Source organism: Balaenoptera borealis (assembly GCF_965194805.1).
Source record: "Balaenoptera borealis genome assembly, chromosome: 1".
NCBI lineage: Eukaryota > Metazoa > Chordata > Mammalia > Artiodactyla > Balaenopteridae > Balaenoptera > Balaenoptera borealis.
The window spans coordinates 25,588,949-25,600,993 of NC_138860.1; the positions used below are offsets into that span (position 1 = coordinate 25,588,949).

Here is a 12,045-nt window from a genome sequence, read left to right on the forward strand (position 1 = left end):
GAACTCTTCAGATTCTAACTCATTCTGTTGTTGTAATGGGGAAATTGACTCTAAACCCAAGCAGCTGAAATAGAGTGTTGTGGCAGTATTTCATCTCTTTCTAGAGTACCTGTTATTGGGGAACAGTACATCATGGCATACGTTTACACGCCTGGAAGGACTAGTTCACGCATGTGTATATGCATGTGCTGTAGTAATTTTAACCCTTCCCAGCTCTACCTGGGAGATGGGGTGCCATGCTCATTGTCTTGATGTCTTGTACCCTTTGTATTTTTGAAGATAAGACGATTGTATGAACAGCAGCTGCTCTAACCCAAATTCTTACATGAGGCATCTTCTTCCTTTTCACGAAATTATAACTTAAAAGTATGAGGTGTACTGATTTTTGTGCCTATTATAGATACTACACACAGTTGGAAGGTGGAAGAGTTCCTGTATATGCTGTCACTTTTCAAGAACCTGAGAATGATCCTCGTAATTGCTGTTACTTGTGGGCTGTTCAGTCTACACAAGATAGGTAAGTGTGATACATATGGTTTTAAATATGTGTCAGGAATGGAGTAGCAGTTAATTTCTTTTGCAAAGCTTTGTACTGTGTTGTCTCTTTTTAGTGAAAGCGACATAAATTCAGTGAATTAGAAAGTGGTAGTTGAAATGACTTTAAAAGGTAAATGATTGTTTCTGCATGTTTGAGTAATTCTGAGATATCAGTAAGAAGAAATGGTGCTTGCTTGACCTGTTTAGGTGTTATTTCAGAGAGTAAGCCAATACACATGAGTAGGCAACCTCTTATTCCTTAGGCAATTTTTATGGCCTTCTATGTTCTCTCATAAGAACATTTTTTCTCTTTTATAATCTCATTCCTTTTTTCTCTTTGTTGTGTATGCCTCTCTCATTTTTATGTATCTGTACTGTGTTCTCTAGTCCCTCTACTTGCCTTTTGCAGTATATTCCTAGGGTTAATTCAGTTAATTTTTCTGTCTTTCATAAGCTTTAATTTTATTCCAGCTATAGCTTGTGAGAAATCTTTCCTTTCAATTTAATTTCAAACTGGTTAAGCTTGTTCATTTCCAATGCTAGGACAGTGTAAGTATTGATTTTCTCTTATTTTTCATTGGTGTTTAGTACTTTCTTTGATGATCAATGAAACAATTAAGTCTGTGGTATAAATGACATGATCTTGATAACTGCTCCTAATACTTTCTCTTCCCAAGTCCGTACATGAATTGTGGTCAACTTGGGTTTTGGTGTTAGATGTCCTCACTTTGAGGTTTTGTCTTACGCTTTAGTGAGTAAGTCAGTGAAGGAAGAATTGATTTTGTCACTTTTTCAATCCTGGAGGAAAATAGAAATAAAAATATAGAGACAGCTATTGGGATATTCCTCATTAAGTGAAATCCGTATTTCCATCCATCTGAGTGTAATGTGGGCTGGCAGCAGCTTGAGTAATGTGCCTTGTGAAGGCTCCATGTGGTGAATGAGAAGGGACGTTTATCTGAACAATTTTTGTATCCCATTTATTTTTTCTTCCAATATTGCCTAAGTAAAGCACACCTACTGAAGAAAGGGAGAAGGAATATTGGGTAAATAGTATAGTCTGTCACCTAAAATATGCAAGCAACATAAGCTTTTTAGTTAATTAGAATCAATAAAGAATTAAATCAGTTATTATTTCGAAGGACTACATTTTGTGAAAACAACCAAGTAAAACTAAATTCTTTACAGTGACCTCAGTTTTGTCACATTCACTCAATATTGTATGCAGATTAAATTTATTTGGACAATAAAAGGTACTTAATGCATTAATACGATATTATTTCTCCTTAGCTAATTTCTGTTTCTTTCAGTGAAGGGGATGTTTTGAGTTTGCATCTGCTTCAGCTGGCCTTTGGTGACAGAAAGTGTTTGGCATCAGGACAAATTTTATATGAGGTAAATGGTAATGGTAGTATGGGTTCAGAGTACCATTTTGTTCATTGTTTGCCTGTTTTAAGTCTTTGTTTTAAGATACTGAGATATTAAAATGTTATTCTTCTATTCAAGTTAATACTGTATTCGTAATGTAATGGAAGAAGTATTAGATTAGGGATCAGGAGACTGGTGTTTTACCAAGGTAGCAATCTTAAAATCTTCTGGTGTCATTTTCCTCTAAAATGAGGGGATTAGACAAGGCTCAAACTTGTGGCCTAATTGGTAGCCAGGAAAAATAACCCCACTTTCTTGCTCTAAGATAACAAGCAGTAAGCCATGGGGTGACTTTATAGTCTTGTCACTTGCAATTGTAAAAGAGGATAAATGCATCTAGCGTTTTAGATGACTATTTTTCTGGCTGAATTCTTGAGGAAATAGTGGGGTGCTGCTTGTAGCCGTATTTGGTTAGCCATCACATTAACTTCTCTAGAACAGGCTTTCTTAACCTAGTATTTGAGGGTATGTGGTTGGGTTTTAGGGAATTTGTGAAGCCCCTGAATTATGTGTGGCATCTTTATGATCACAGTGTCCTCGTCGTCCCTCCCCCCGCCCCCCAATCCTCCAGTTCCACATCTGTGGATTCAACCAATCTTGGATCAAAAATATGCAGGGCGGGGCGGGGCGGGGGGGGGGGATTCCACAGGGTTCCAAAAAGCAAAACTTGACTTTTCCGTGCCACAGCAACTATTTACGTAGCATTCACATTGTATTAGGTATTATAAGTAATCTAGAAATGATTTAAAGTATATGGGAGGATGTGCGTAGGTTATATGCAAATATTACTCCATTTTATATGAGGGACTTGAGCATCCACAGATTTTGGTATCCGAAGAGGGTCCTGGAACCAATCCCCCATGGACAGCAAGGGACAACTGTATGCATTTTTCTGGGGAAAAATTCATAGCTTTTGTCAGATTGTTACAGGGATCAGTGAACAAAAATTTAAGAACTACTGTTTTAGAGCAAGAACTTCAGTGAAAACACAGAAGTAGGTTTGCTGGTCTAGAGTATACGTATATATAATTTTAATGCTTAGGTCCGGTTTACACCCCAACCAGTAGTGCATGAAGGTTCCCGTGTTCGGTAACAGCTTTAGAAGATTTCTTGGTAATTATTTTTGAGAGACTAAATTTAGTCTTTTTATTTGTGTTTTATGCTATATAAAATTTTAGAACCCTTTTCAATAATTTGTTCTCTTCAGTCTTTTAACTTTTTTTTCTTTGTATTGTAAGAAAACTCTTTTAGAGAACATTTAATTTTAGAATGACTTTTTCCTAGAATCCTATTAGGATATAGATTGCTGTACGTTTTCTATTTCAGGGGTTAGAGTACTGTGAAGAAAGATATACACTGGACCTCACAGGTGGCATGTTTCCTTTGAGGGGCCAGACTGGTAATACCAAACTTTTGGGATGTCAAACTGTAGAGAAATTTCGATCTCATGGTGACAGGGAGGAAGGCATGAATGAAGGTTGGTTAAAAGTACTCTTATTATGTATCATGTGAATACTTGATTTAAGATTTATCTTGATTTAAGATATATAACAGGTATTGTTTTCTATAGTTCATTGGCATACTAATTGTGGAATTTATTCAGATCTGTATGAGATATGAGGTATGTCCTGCTCTCCAGATTGCCATGTGTAGAACTCAAGAATTGAATAGATTAAGAAAATGAAGAACCCTTGTATTTTGATCCAGCTCTCAAAACAGACAGACATACAAAAAAAGGTCTCTAGTTGTAACTAGTATGAATAATCTGAATAGTCTCTGAATAATGTTTACCTCTGTATTTTTTGAGACGTATACGGCAAACATGCTTTGGTTGCCTTGAATTTTTTGTCTCCTTTAGTGTTATTCCTTCTTCCTGGTAAACATCCTGGCATAGTGAAAATTGCATAGATCTTAGAATCCAACCAACATGGATTCAAGTCCCAGCTCTGTCACTAGTTGTAACCTTTCATAAATTATTTAACATTTGTGACTGAGCCTCTTGTTTCCTTACCTGTGAGGGGAATAATACATTTATACCTTCTGCAAAGGGTCGGTTGTGAGGATTGAATGTGATAATGGGATAGGTTTATTCAGTTCTGGGAATGCTCAGTGGGGCCCTGATTTTGTTTGTTCTTATTGGGATTCATTCTCATGGTTAGCTCATTCATTCCAGAGATTGCCTCTGTCCTAGTCCCTGCATCTGTATTTGTGATCCATTCTTCACATCCAACTAAACACGTCAAAACAGAACTTATCAAACCCTGTCTCTTATTCCCCACTCACATCTTCTTTTTTATATTGCCTATTAGTTGTGCCTCAGATTTTTACTTTCCTCTTTCCTTCTATTGATCTCTTAACTTTGTTCCTATCCTTCTAGGCCAGCCACCATCCAGGTACCTATCTCCCCCCACCCCACCCGTTACCATATAGCTGGATCAATCCTTCTCAACTAGAATTCTTCTAAAGAATTAAGCCCTAAAGCCTAAAGGCATCCATTTTAAGTATTGATACTCTCTGGTAGCAGTGACATATTCATGGGAGAATTTTCATTCAAATTGTTTTCTACTTTTCTACCTACAATACCTCAAAGTTGCCAATGAGTACTTTTTAATAAGGTCTTCTTGACATAGAAAAACTGTCAACATACAAGTGAATGAATCTCTTCTTACAGAATAAATGCTAGAAATGTGTCTTGACAAATCAAATCAAATATGAATTAAGCCTCTTAATTTATGAGAAAGTCTTGCTCTAATTTTATTTGGGGGATTTATTTTGAGATTATTTATTCTATTTTTTAAAATTATCTTCTTTTCTTTTAGCTCTGTCTCCTGACACCAGTGTTTCAGTCTTTACCTGGCAGGTGAATATATATGGACAGGGAAAGCCTTCTATATATTTGGGGCTTTTCGACATAAATCGTTGGTATCATGCACAAATGCCAGATTCGTTAAGGTATGATTTTTCTCTCTCTCTCTATGTATATATGTATGTATTTATTTATATATACATATATAGGAATTTTTATGTGTAGCAGTTCATTGACTTAATAATTGTGTAAAATTTTCTTTTAGATCAGGAGAATATCTACATAATTGCTCTTATTTTGCATTGTGGTCACTGGATTCTGTTGTAAGTAGGACTTCTTCACATTACATCTTGGATATATTAGTACATGAGAGAAGTTTAAGTCGAGGAGTTCCTCCTTCATATCCACCTCCTGAGCAGTTTTTTAACCCAAGTACTTACAACTTTGGTATGTATTTCTTTAACATTACCTTTTGAGAAAAATAACATGCAGGAGTATGTGTTTGTATTTGTGCTGTGTGTATGTGTATGTATAGTGTATTGTTCATTTCTCATTGTTATTAGTTAATATATGGATAAGTTAGGAAGTTAACTTGATATATGCACACAAGAAGTTTAGTGTTTATATGTTTTATAGAGAAATTATCAGTATTTTGAATTTGCTAGAAAAGATATTAACTTTCATATTAAGTGCACTTGTGATAAGGTTTGGTATCTTGTTAGGATAGAAATACGTGGACAAATTACTTAAAAATTTATTGTATATAGTAATTCCATACCTTGCCTAGGAATCTGTAATTAGGATAAATTTTATTGTATTAATACCATCCCAAATATAATATGTAAGTGGATTTTTTTTTAATCTTTTTTTTTTTTTTTTTTTTAGATGCCACTTGTTTGTTAAACTCAGGAGTTGTTCATATAACTTGTAGTGGTTTTCAGAAGGAGGTAGGTGACATAACAATTTGGACAGAGTGTTTCTTCTTGAACTGAAGTCAGATCATGGATTTAAACTTTACTTAGTGTTATTTATATAAACTATTGTTTCGTCTTAAAAGGTAGCTTCTGCTAGGTTTGTGAGATTAGCAGCTAGTAGCATCAGTTACTGATGGCAGCCTTCTAGGCTCTAAGGTATTGGGATGTTTTTAGCAGCTTTAAATGGATGTTAGCTCCTGAACCTCAAGCAAAAGTAAATCAGTGCTTTACTGCATCCCTTTTTATCCATCCTCTTAATTCTCTTCCTTCTCAGAAAGCTTATGGGTAAATAAAGTAATGCAATGCAATGCAATGTGCTAGTACCTAGCACAGTGGCACAGTGACTGGCCCAGAGTGGGTTATGACTGTATGTTGAAAATACTTTTCCAGGAAAACACAAAGTAGCAGACCCTTTAAATGATAATCAGCTAGATGTGGATGAATGCCATATTTATACTTCATATCAGATCTCTTTCACATTAGGCCAAGAGGAATAAACTGCAAGATTTCTCCTTTGTGTATTAAGTTTGTTAAGATCTGTTACCAAGTCTGTCAGCTTTATAGAAGGTAACAGGGTTACCTTACATATAAACAACTTAAAATATCCTTATCAGTAGTATTATTTGAAACTAGCAAGCATTGGTTACCTCAAGAACCTATTAGCACTTTTCCCTGCAAGAAGTACAGAAATATAGTCTTCCACAATTTTCATTCAGTGCCTTCTAGTTTTATTCAAAATGTTAAGTGTAAAGTAGGGTGATGAGTTTATTAGTTGTTCTTAAATGTGATTATTTGAATTGAATAGTGACTGATATTAATCAATCTATTATAGACTTTGACTTTTTTAAAGAAATCAGGACCATCTCTCAATGAAGTCATTCCTGATAGTTACAATCGATGTCTTGTGGCTGGCCTTCTCTCACCAAGACTTATTGATATTCAGCCTTCCAGTTTAAGTCAGGTGAGAGATTTTTAACTCTGTTGTTTCTTTTGGATCACATGTTATTAGCTTTCTATTATAACAAAAATCTATTAGATAATTTCTAAAAAGGTAGATTAAGTAGTATAATGCCAACTCTGCAAGTCAGTAGCTGTGGTTCTTGGGTTTGGCTTGAAATTCATACCTGCAGGACCCAATAGGCCTAACTTGCCACCAGGTCTATAGGCTAGGAAACACATCATGGTTGCATCAGGCATGTCATGAGTAGAAGTCATTATAACAGTCAAGGGGCCATTTTCTAGCCCCCAGAGAGAACAGCATAAGTGCAAGAGAATAAGACCACATGAGTGGAAACCATCTTGACTTAGGTGAATCTCACAGTCTATAGCCGCAAATTAGGGTTCCCACTATCAGCTTCCCTGGGAACTTGTTAGAAATGCAAGTTCTTCGTTCCTGCCCTAGAGCTACTGAATCAGAAACTCCAAGAGTAGAGCCCAGCAGTCCGTATTTTGATAAGCCTTGAGGTGATTTTGTGGTGGTTTGAGAACCACTGCTCTATAGAAACAAGTGTCTTGTGAAAGCCTCTTAGTGAAGATTCCAAGTTCCTGCAAAACACAAGACAGTTATGGGGGTCAGACTTAGTCATGGAAGCCAAAATCTTAATTTCCTAATGGACATATAAATTAAAATATTGTAAAATCCACTCACAGTTTTTATAGTCCCAATACATTTTACCAGTCAGATGACATTCTTAAACAGTGTTGCCTGGTGACAACTTATAATTCACGTTTATTTTAACTTGGTGTTTGCTAGTAAAATGTGCTTAAAGAAAGTAAACCAATCCCAGGTCATTTTCCTGTGGGGAAGGAGAAAATGTTTTATTAACTTTACCCTCAAGTAGTGTTTGAATTAAGTTATTTAAATAATTGCAGGTATGTAACATAATGAATTGTTAGGGAAAGAGCCTTTTAAATATCAGATGAAATGTAAATATTGCTGCTGGCGATTTAACACCTGCAGTTGGAATTTAATACCTAATTTCATAGAAATAAGAGAAATATTCAATACTATTATCATCAGGAGATTTTTTTTTCCTTTCTCTCCCCCCTCTCCTTTTATATTACTGTACTGAGCAAATATTCACTGTGCAGTCATGTACAGTCATCCCTCTGTATCCATGAGGGATTGGTTCCTGGACCCCCACAGATACCAGATTTCAAGGATGCTCTAGTACCTTATGTAAAATGGCATAGTATATGCATGTAACCTATGCACACCCACCCAAGTACTTTAAATCATCTCTAGATTAAAGTACTTACTACAGTGTACATGCTATATAAACAGTTGCTGGCACATGAGAAATTCAAGTTTTGTTTTTTGGAACTTTCTGGAATTTTTTTCCCCTGAGTGTTTTCTGTCTGCAGTTGGTTGAATCGTGGATGAGGAACTGACTGTGGATATCTACATAAACATTTTCTTCTTATATAACTTTTGTTTTTTCCTGGAGTTTCCAGATGGCCTTAACAAAAAATCAGAAACCCTTGCCTAGCCTGTCATTCACACAACCTTAATTTTTTCTTTTCAGTTTGTTTTTGCTCTTTGTAGAACCCCATTAGTCAAATGTTGACTGTCTGAGTTGATCTTAGGTTAGCTTATCTTTGCTTTCCAACTGTTTGTCTCATTTGCCTCTGATTTTATTTTCTGGGAGATTTCTTCATCTTCCTTTCTTTCTTTTAGATTTTAAAAATTTAGCCCCAATTTAAAATTTCTGTGAGCTCTTACTCTTTGATCATCCTTTTTTCATAGTATCCTGTTCTATTTTATGGATGAAATATCTTCTCCTAGCTATGTATGTTTCAGGTTTTATTTAGTTCCATGTATTATCTCTATTTTCTCTGGAGTTATTTTTATTATTGTAGTCTTTCTGATCTGGTGGCTATCCTTAAATGTTTGGTGGTTCTTAGTTACCTTTTCATATGTTAAGTGAGTCAGTAACAGATTATAAACTGTCTTTTGTGTGTTTTGTGTGGATAGAGTTCATCCAGAGGTGTCTTTTACTTTAGGATGATAGATTGGATGTGCACCATTTTAGTTGAGAAACGCAGATTTTTTTTCTGGGGCTATTCTGTGTCTCCAGAGATCTATCAGGCTGGCTCCACAGTTCTTTGCTGCAGGGTAACAGAAGGGTGGGGACTGTCTGTTCTACATACGAAGTTTGAACCCGTTGCCTGTTTTCAGTCCCATGTTTGATCACTCTTTCACCCACTTTCCTCTGTACCTGGATTCTCCAAGAACTTAACCTGATAGGATTCTGAGAGCCAAACTGGCTCTATTCTCATCTATAGTTCCCCTCTGTGGGGACTCTAGGACGTGGTTTCCTTCACACTACTAAGTCAGTCACCTTTCCTCTGCTTAGTACTGCTTTTCAAAAATTTTGTTGAGCTGTCTTATCCCATGATGCCTTCCCTTCTCTTTTCTTTGTCCTTGTTGATTTATACCTTTTTTGACTCTTTACCATCATTTTAGTGAGACCCAGTGATGATGTAGGGGTAGGAGATAAAGGCTGTGGTGTGATGTTCCATTTTTAGCCACAAGTAACAAGAATTTTTTTTTTAAGAGAAGCCTATTTGGAGACTGGAGCACTTTACAAGAAAGCCTCATTCTTCCATCAGCCGGATCACGTCCAAAACATTTCATCTGAATTTCTTGGCCAAATTCTAATCCTAAAGCAGTGGGATGTTTAATCTTCCGTTGATCATGTTGTGTGTTATGAAGTAGTACTGTAGTCATATTTGGAAATAGTTTAACCATTACTCCAGTGTCTCTGATTTCAGTTATTGTGGCGGTGTACACTGCTCCAGTTTCTAACTGCTGCTCTTGATCATCTTCGCAGATTTTGGTAATGAAGTCTCTTGCTTCATGCGTAGCACTGGGTGTTGGTACAAAGACAGAAAATGTTTCTTCATCCACCTGACTAATAGTTACTCCTGTTTCAGCCTGAAGTTATTTTTAGTTGATATCCACCTGGTCCAACAAATTTTGTTCACTTTAGTAATGGAACCTGAACAGTTTCTACAACAGGTCCACTTTCTTTTCTAGATGCTCGAGGTTTTGAAATAGTTTTGTTCATAATCTTCTTTTGTTCATTGCGAATAGTATGATCTTTTTAGCCCATCTATTTGGTGCATGTTCTAGAAGAATTGTTAATATATTGTGCAGAAGAAATCTCTTCTGTCTAATGGTCCCTGGATAATCTATGGGCTGGGCATTTGCATTTAAGCTAGTGGGCTTCCATTCCCCTCCCCTCCAAGAAAACAACAAAATTGAAAACACAAGATTCAAAATGGCTTTATGCAGCTCTGAATTAGATTTATTAAAAGACCTCAGGTAAATTTTGCCCTGTTGGCCCTGCTCATAGGGCCCTTTGGTCAGGAAATGAAACTGACTATCCTTCCCTGCCAAAGGCTCCAAATTAGTATTGTGTGGGAACTGTTCATCATCCTTAAGGAGTTGGACACTTTAAGTGCTCTATTTAAGTTTTTTACTTTAGGGAATTAATACTGATTCCTCCCCACCCCCGCTGCCATTATACATTATCAAGTTTAGTTAAAGCAATGATATCTAAGTTTTAAAAAGAAAAGTGAAACTAGAAAAATACTTATAATTCAACCATGTTAATGAAACAGCATTTAATGTTTTCTGTGATTATTTTGAATCTGTTAATCCAACCCTTGTTGTTTTTTCCACGTATGTAGATAATACATGAATAATTTGAATTCAGAAAATTGACTAAAGTATATGGAAGTATGCAAATATTGACATTTTGTTGACTTTTTTCATGTATCTTCTTTAAAACTTTATTCCTAGAATAGACCAAATTGAGCTGAATTGGTTAGTGATGCGTACACAGAGGTAAAACAAAAAGAAAAGCAAGAAAGTGATTCCTAGGGCTTCCCTGGTGGCGCAGTGGTTAAGAATCCGCCCGCCAATGCAGGGGACACGGGTTTGAGCCCTGGTCCGGGAAGATCCCACATGCCGCCGAGCGACTAATAAGCCTGTGTGCCACAACTACTGAGGCTGCGCTCTAGAGCCCGAGTGCCACAGCTGCTGAAGCCCACCCGCCTAGAGCCCATGCTCTGCAACTAGAGAAGCCACCGTGATGAGAAGCCCGCGCACTGCAATGAAGAGTAGCCCCCGCCCGCCGCAACTAGAGAATGCCCGCGTGCAGCAAAAAGACCCAGCGCGGTCAAAAAAAAAAGTGATTCCTACAAAAGGCTGGAGAGTGGTTACCATGGGGGATGGGAGGAGTAAGTGGGATTTGCTTTTGATCAGGTAGGAGGAGACAGGGCTTCTGGGAAGTATTCTCAATCTAGACTTGGGCCATAGTTTCATCAGTGTCCACTTGCTAATTATTTGTTAGTTGTATGTATGGTATATGGACTTTCTGATATGTATACTTTCCTGTATCTCTTTATCCCTCCATATACATGAAAAGGATGATATCGTATATGCAATTTCATATATTGTCAGGATTTGTTCTTCTATTGATTACATATTTGTAGGTTTTACCTTTTCTCTTACTGGGTTGTCTTTATAGAAATTCTTTATTAAAATATGTAGGTATTTATCCTGTCGTAAATCTTACAGATATTTCCCCCATCATTTGCTCTTCACTGTTTTATGGTATCTCTTACCACATTCAAAATAATATTTTTATAGTCAAATGCATTTTATAGCTCTGGCTTAAAAAAATTTTCCTAACACCTAAATGTTTCTTTAACATTTAAGGCTATAATTCATTTTTGTGTGTCATATAAGGTAAAGGTACATTTTTCTTTTTGCCAGATGATTAGTCCAGCTGTGCTATATCATTTGTGAAACAGGACCCATAATATCCTTTTATCATGCTACTGAAATACCACCTTTATCTGATATTATATGTCCATATCTACTGGGTTCTATTTCTGGGTTTTTATCTTGTTTCGTAAATCTAGTTATCTATTTCTATACCATTTTAATATACTGCTTTGATATTTGGTAATGCAGTCTCTTTTTAATCTATAATTTTGGAAGTTCATAGGCAATTCTTTTTTATTAATTATAAGATGGTTTTATCCAGTGCTCCTGTTGGAATTCTTTTGGGAATTTTATTATATTCATGTTAATTTGGGGGAGAATTGGCATTTTGATAATCATCTAGGTATAAATGGTATATCTTCCCAATTATTTAGGGTTTGTTTTACATCTGTAAGTAAGAGTTTATGATTATTTTCTAGTGGGTTTCTTTCTATTTTTATCCCTAAGTGTTTTGTAGTATTTTTATGAGTAGACCATTTTCCCTATATTCATTTCTAGATGGA

General features: G+C 36.1%; 1 protein-coding gene across 4 annotated transcripts in view; it reads left to right on the plus strand.

Moving 5' to 3' along the window:
• AHCTF1 (AT-hook containing transcription factor 1) overlaps positions 1–12,045 on the plus strand; it is an 82,203-nt gene that overhangs the window by 25,266 nt on the left and 44,892 nt on the right. For all 4 annotated transcript variants that reach the window (XM_082339829.1, XM_082339830.1, XM_082339832.1 and 1 more), the window contains exons 6-12: positions 401–517; positions 1,848–1,932; positions 3,292–3,442; positions 4,785–4,917; positions 5,037–5,218; positions 5,657–5,718; positions 6,578–6,706. In XM_082339829.1, the coding sequence (XP_082195955.1) occupies positions 401–517; positions 1,848–1,932; positions 3,292–3,442; positions 4,785–4,917; positions 5,037–5,218; positions 5,657–5,718; positions 6,578–6,706 (859 nt within the window). The remainder of the gene's footprint in view (positions 1–400; positions 518–1,847; positions 1,933–3,291; positions 3,443–4,784; positions 4,918–5,036; positions 5,219–5,656; positions 5,719–6,577; positions 6,707–12,045) is intronic.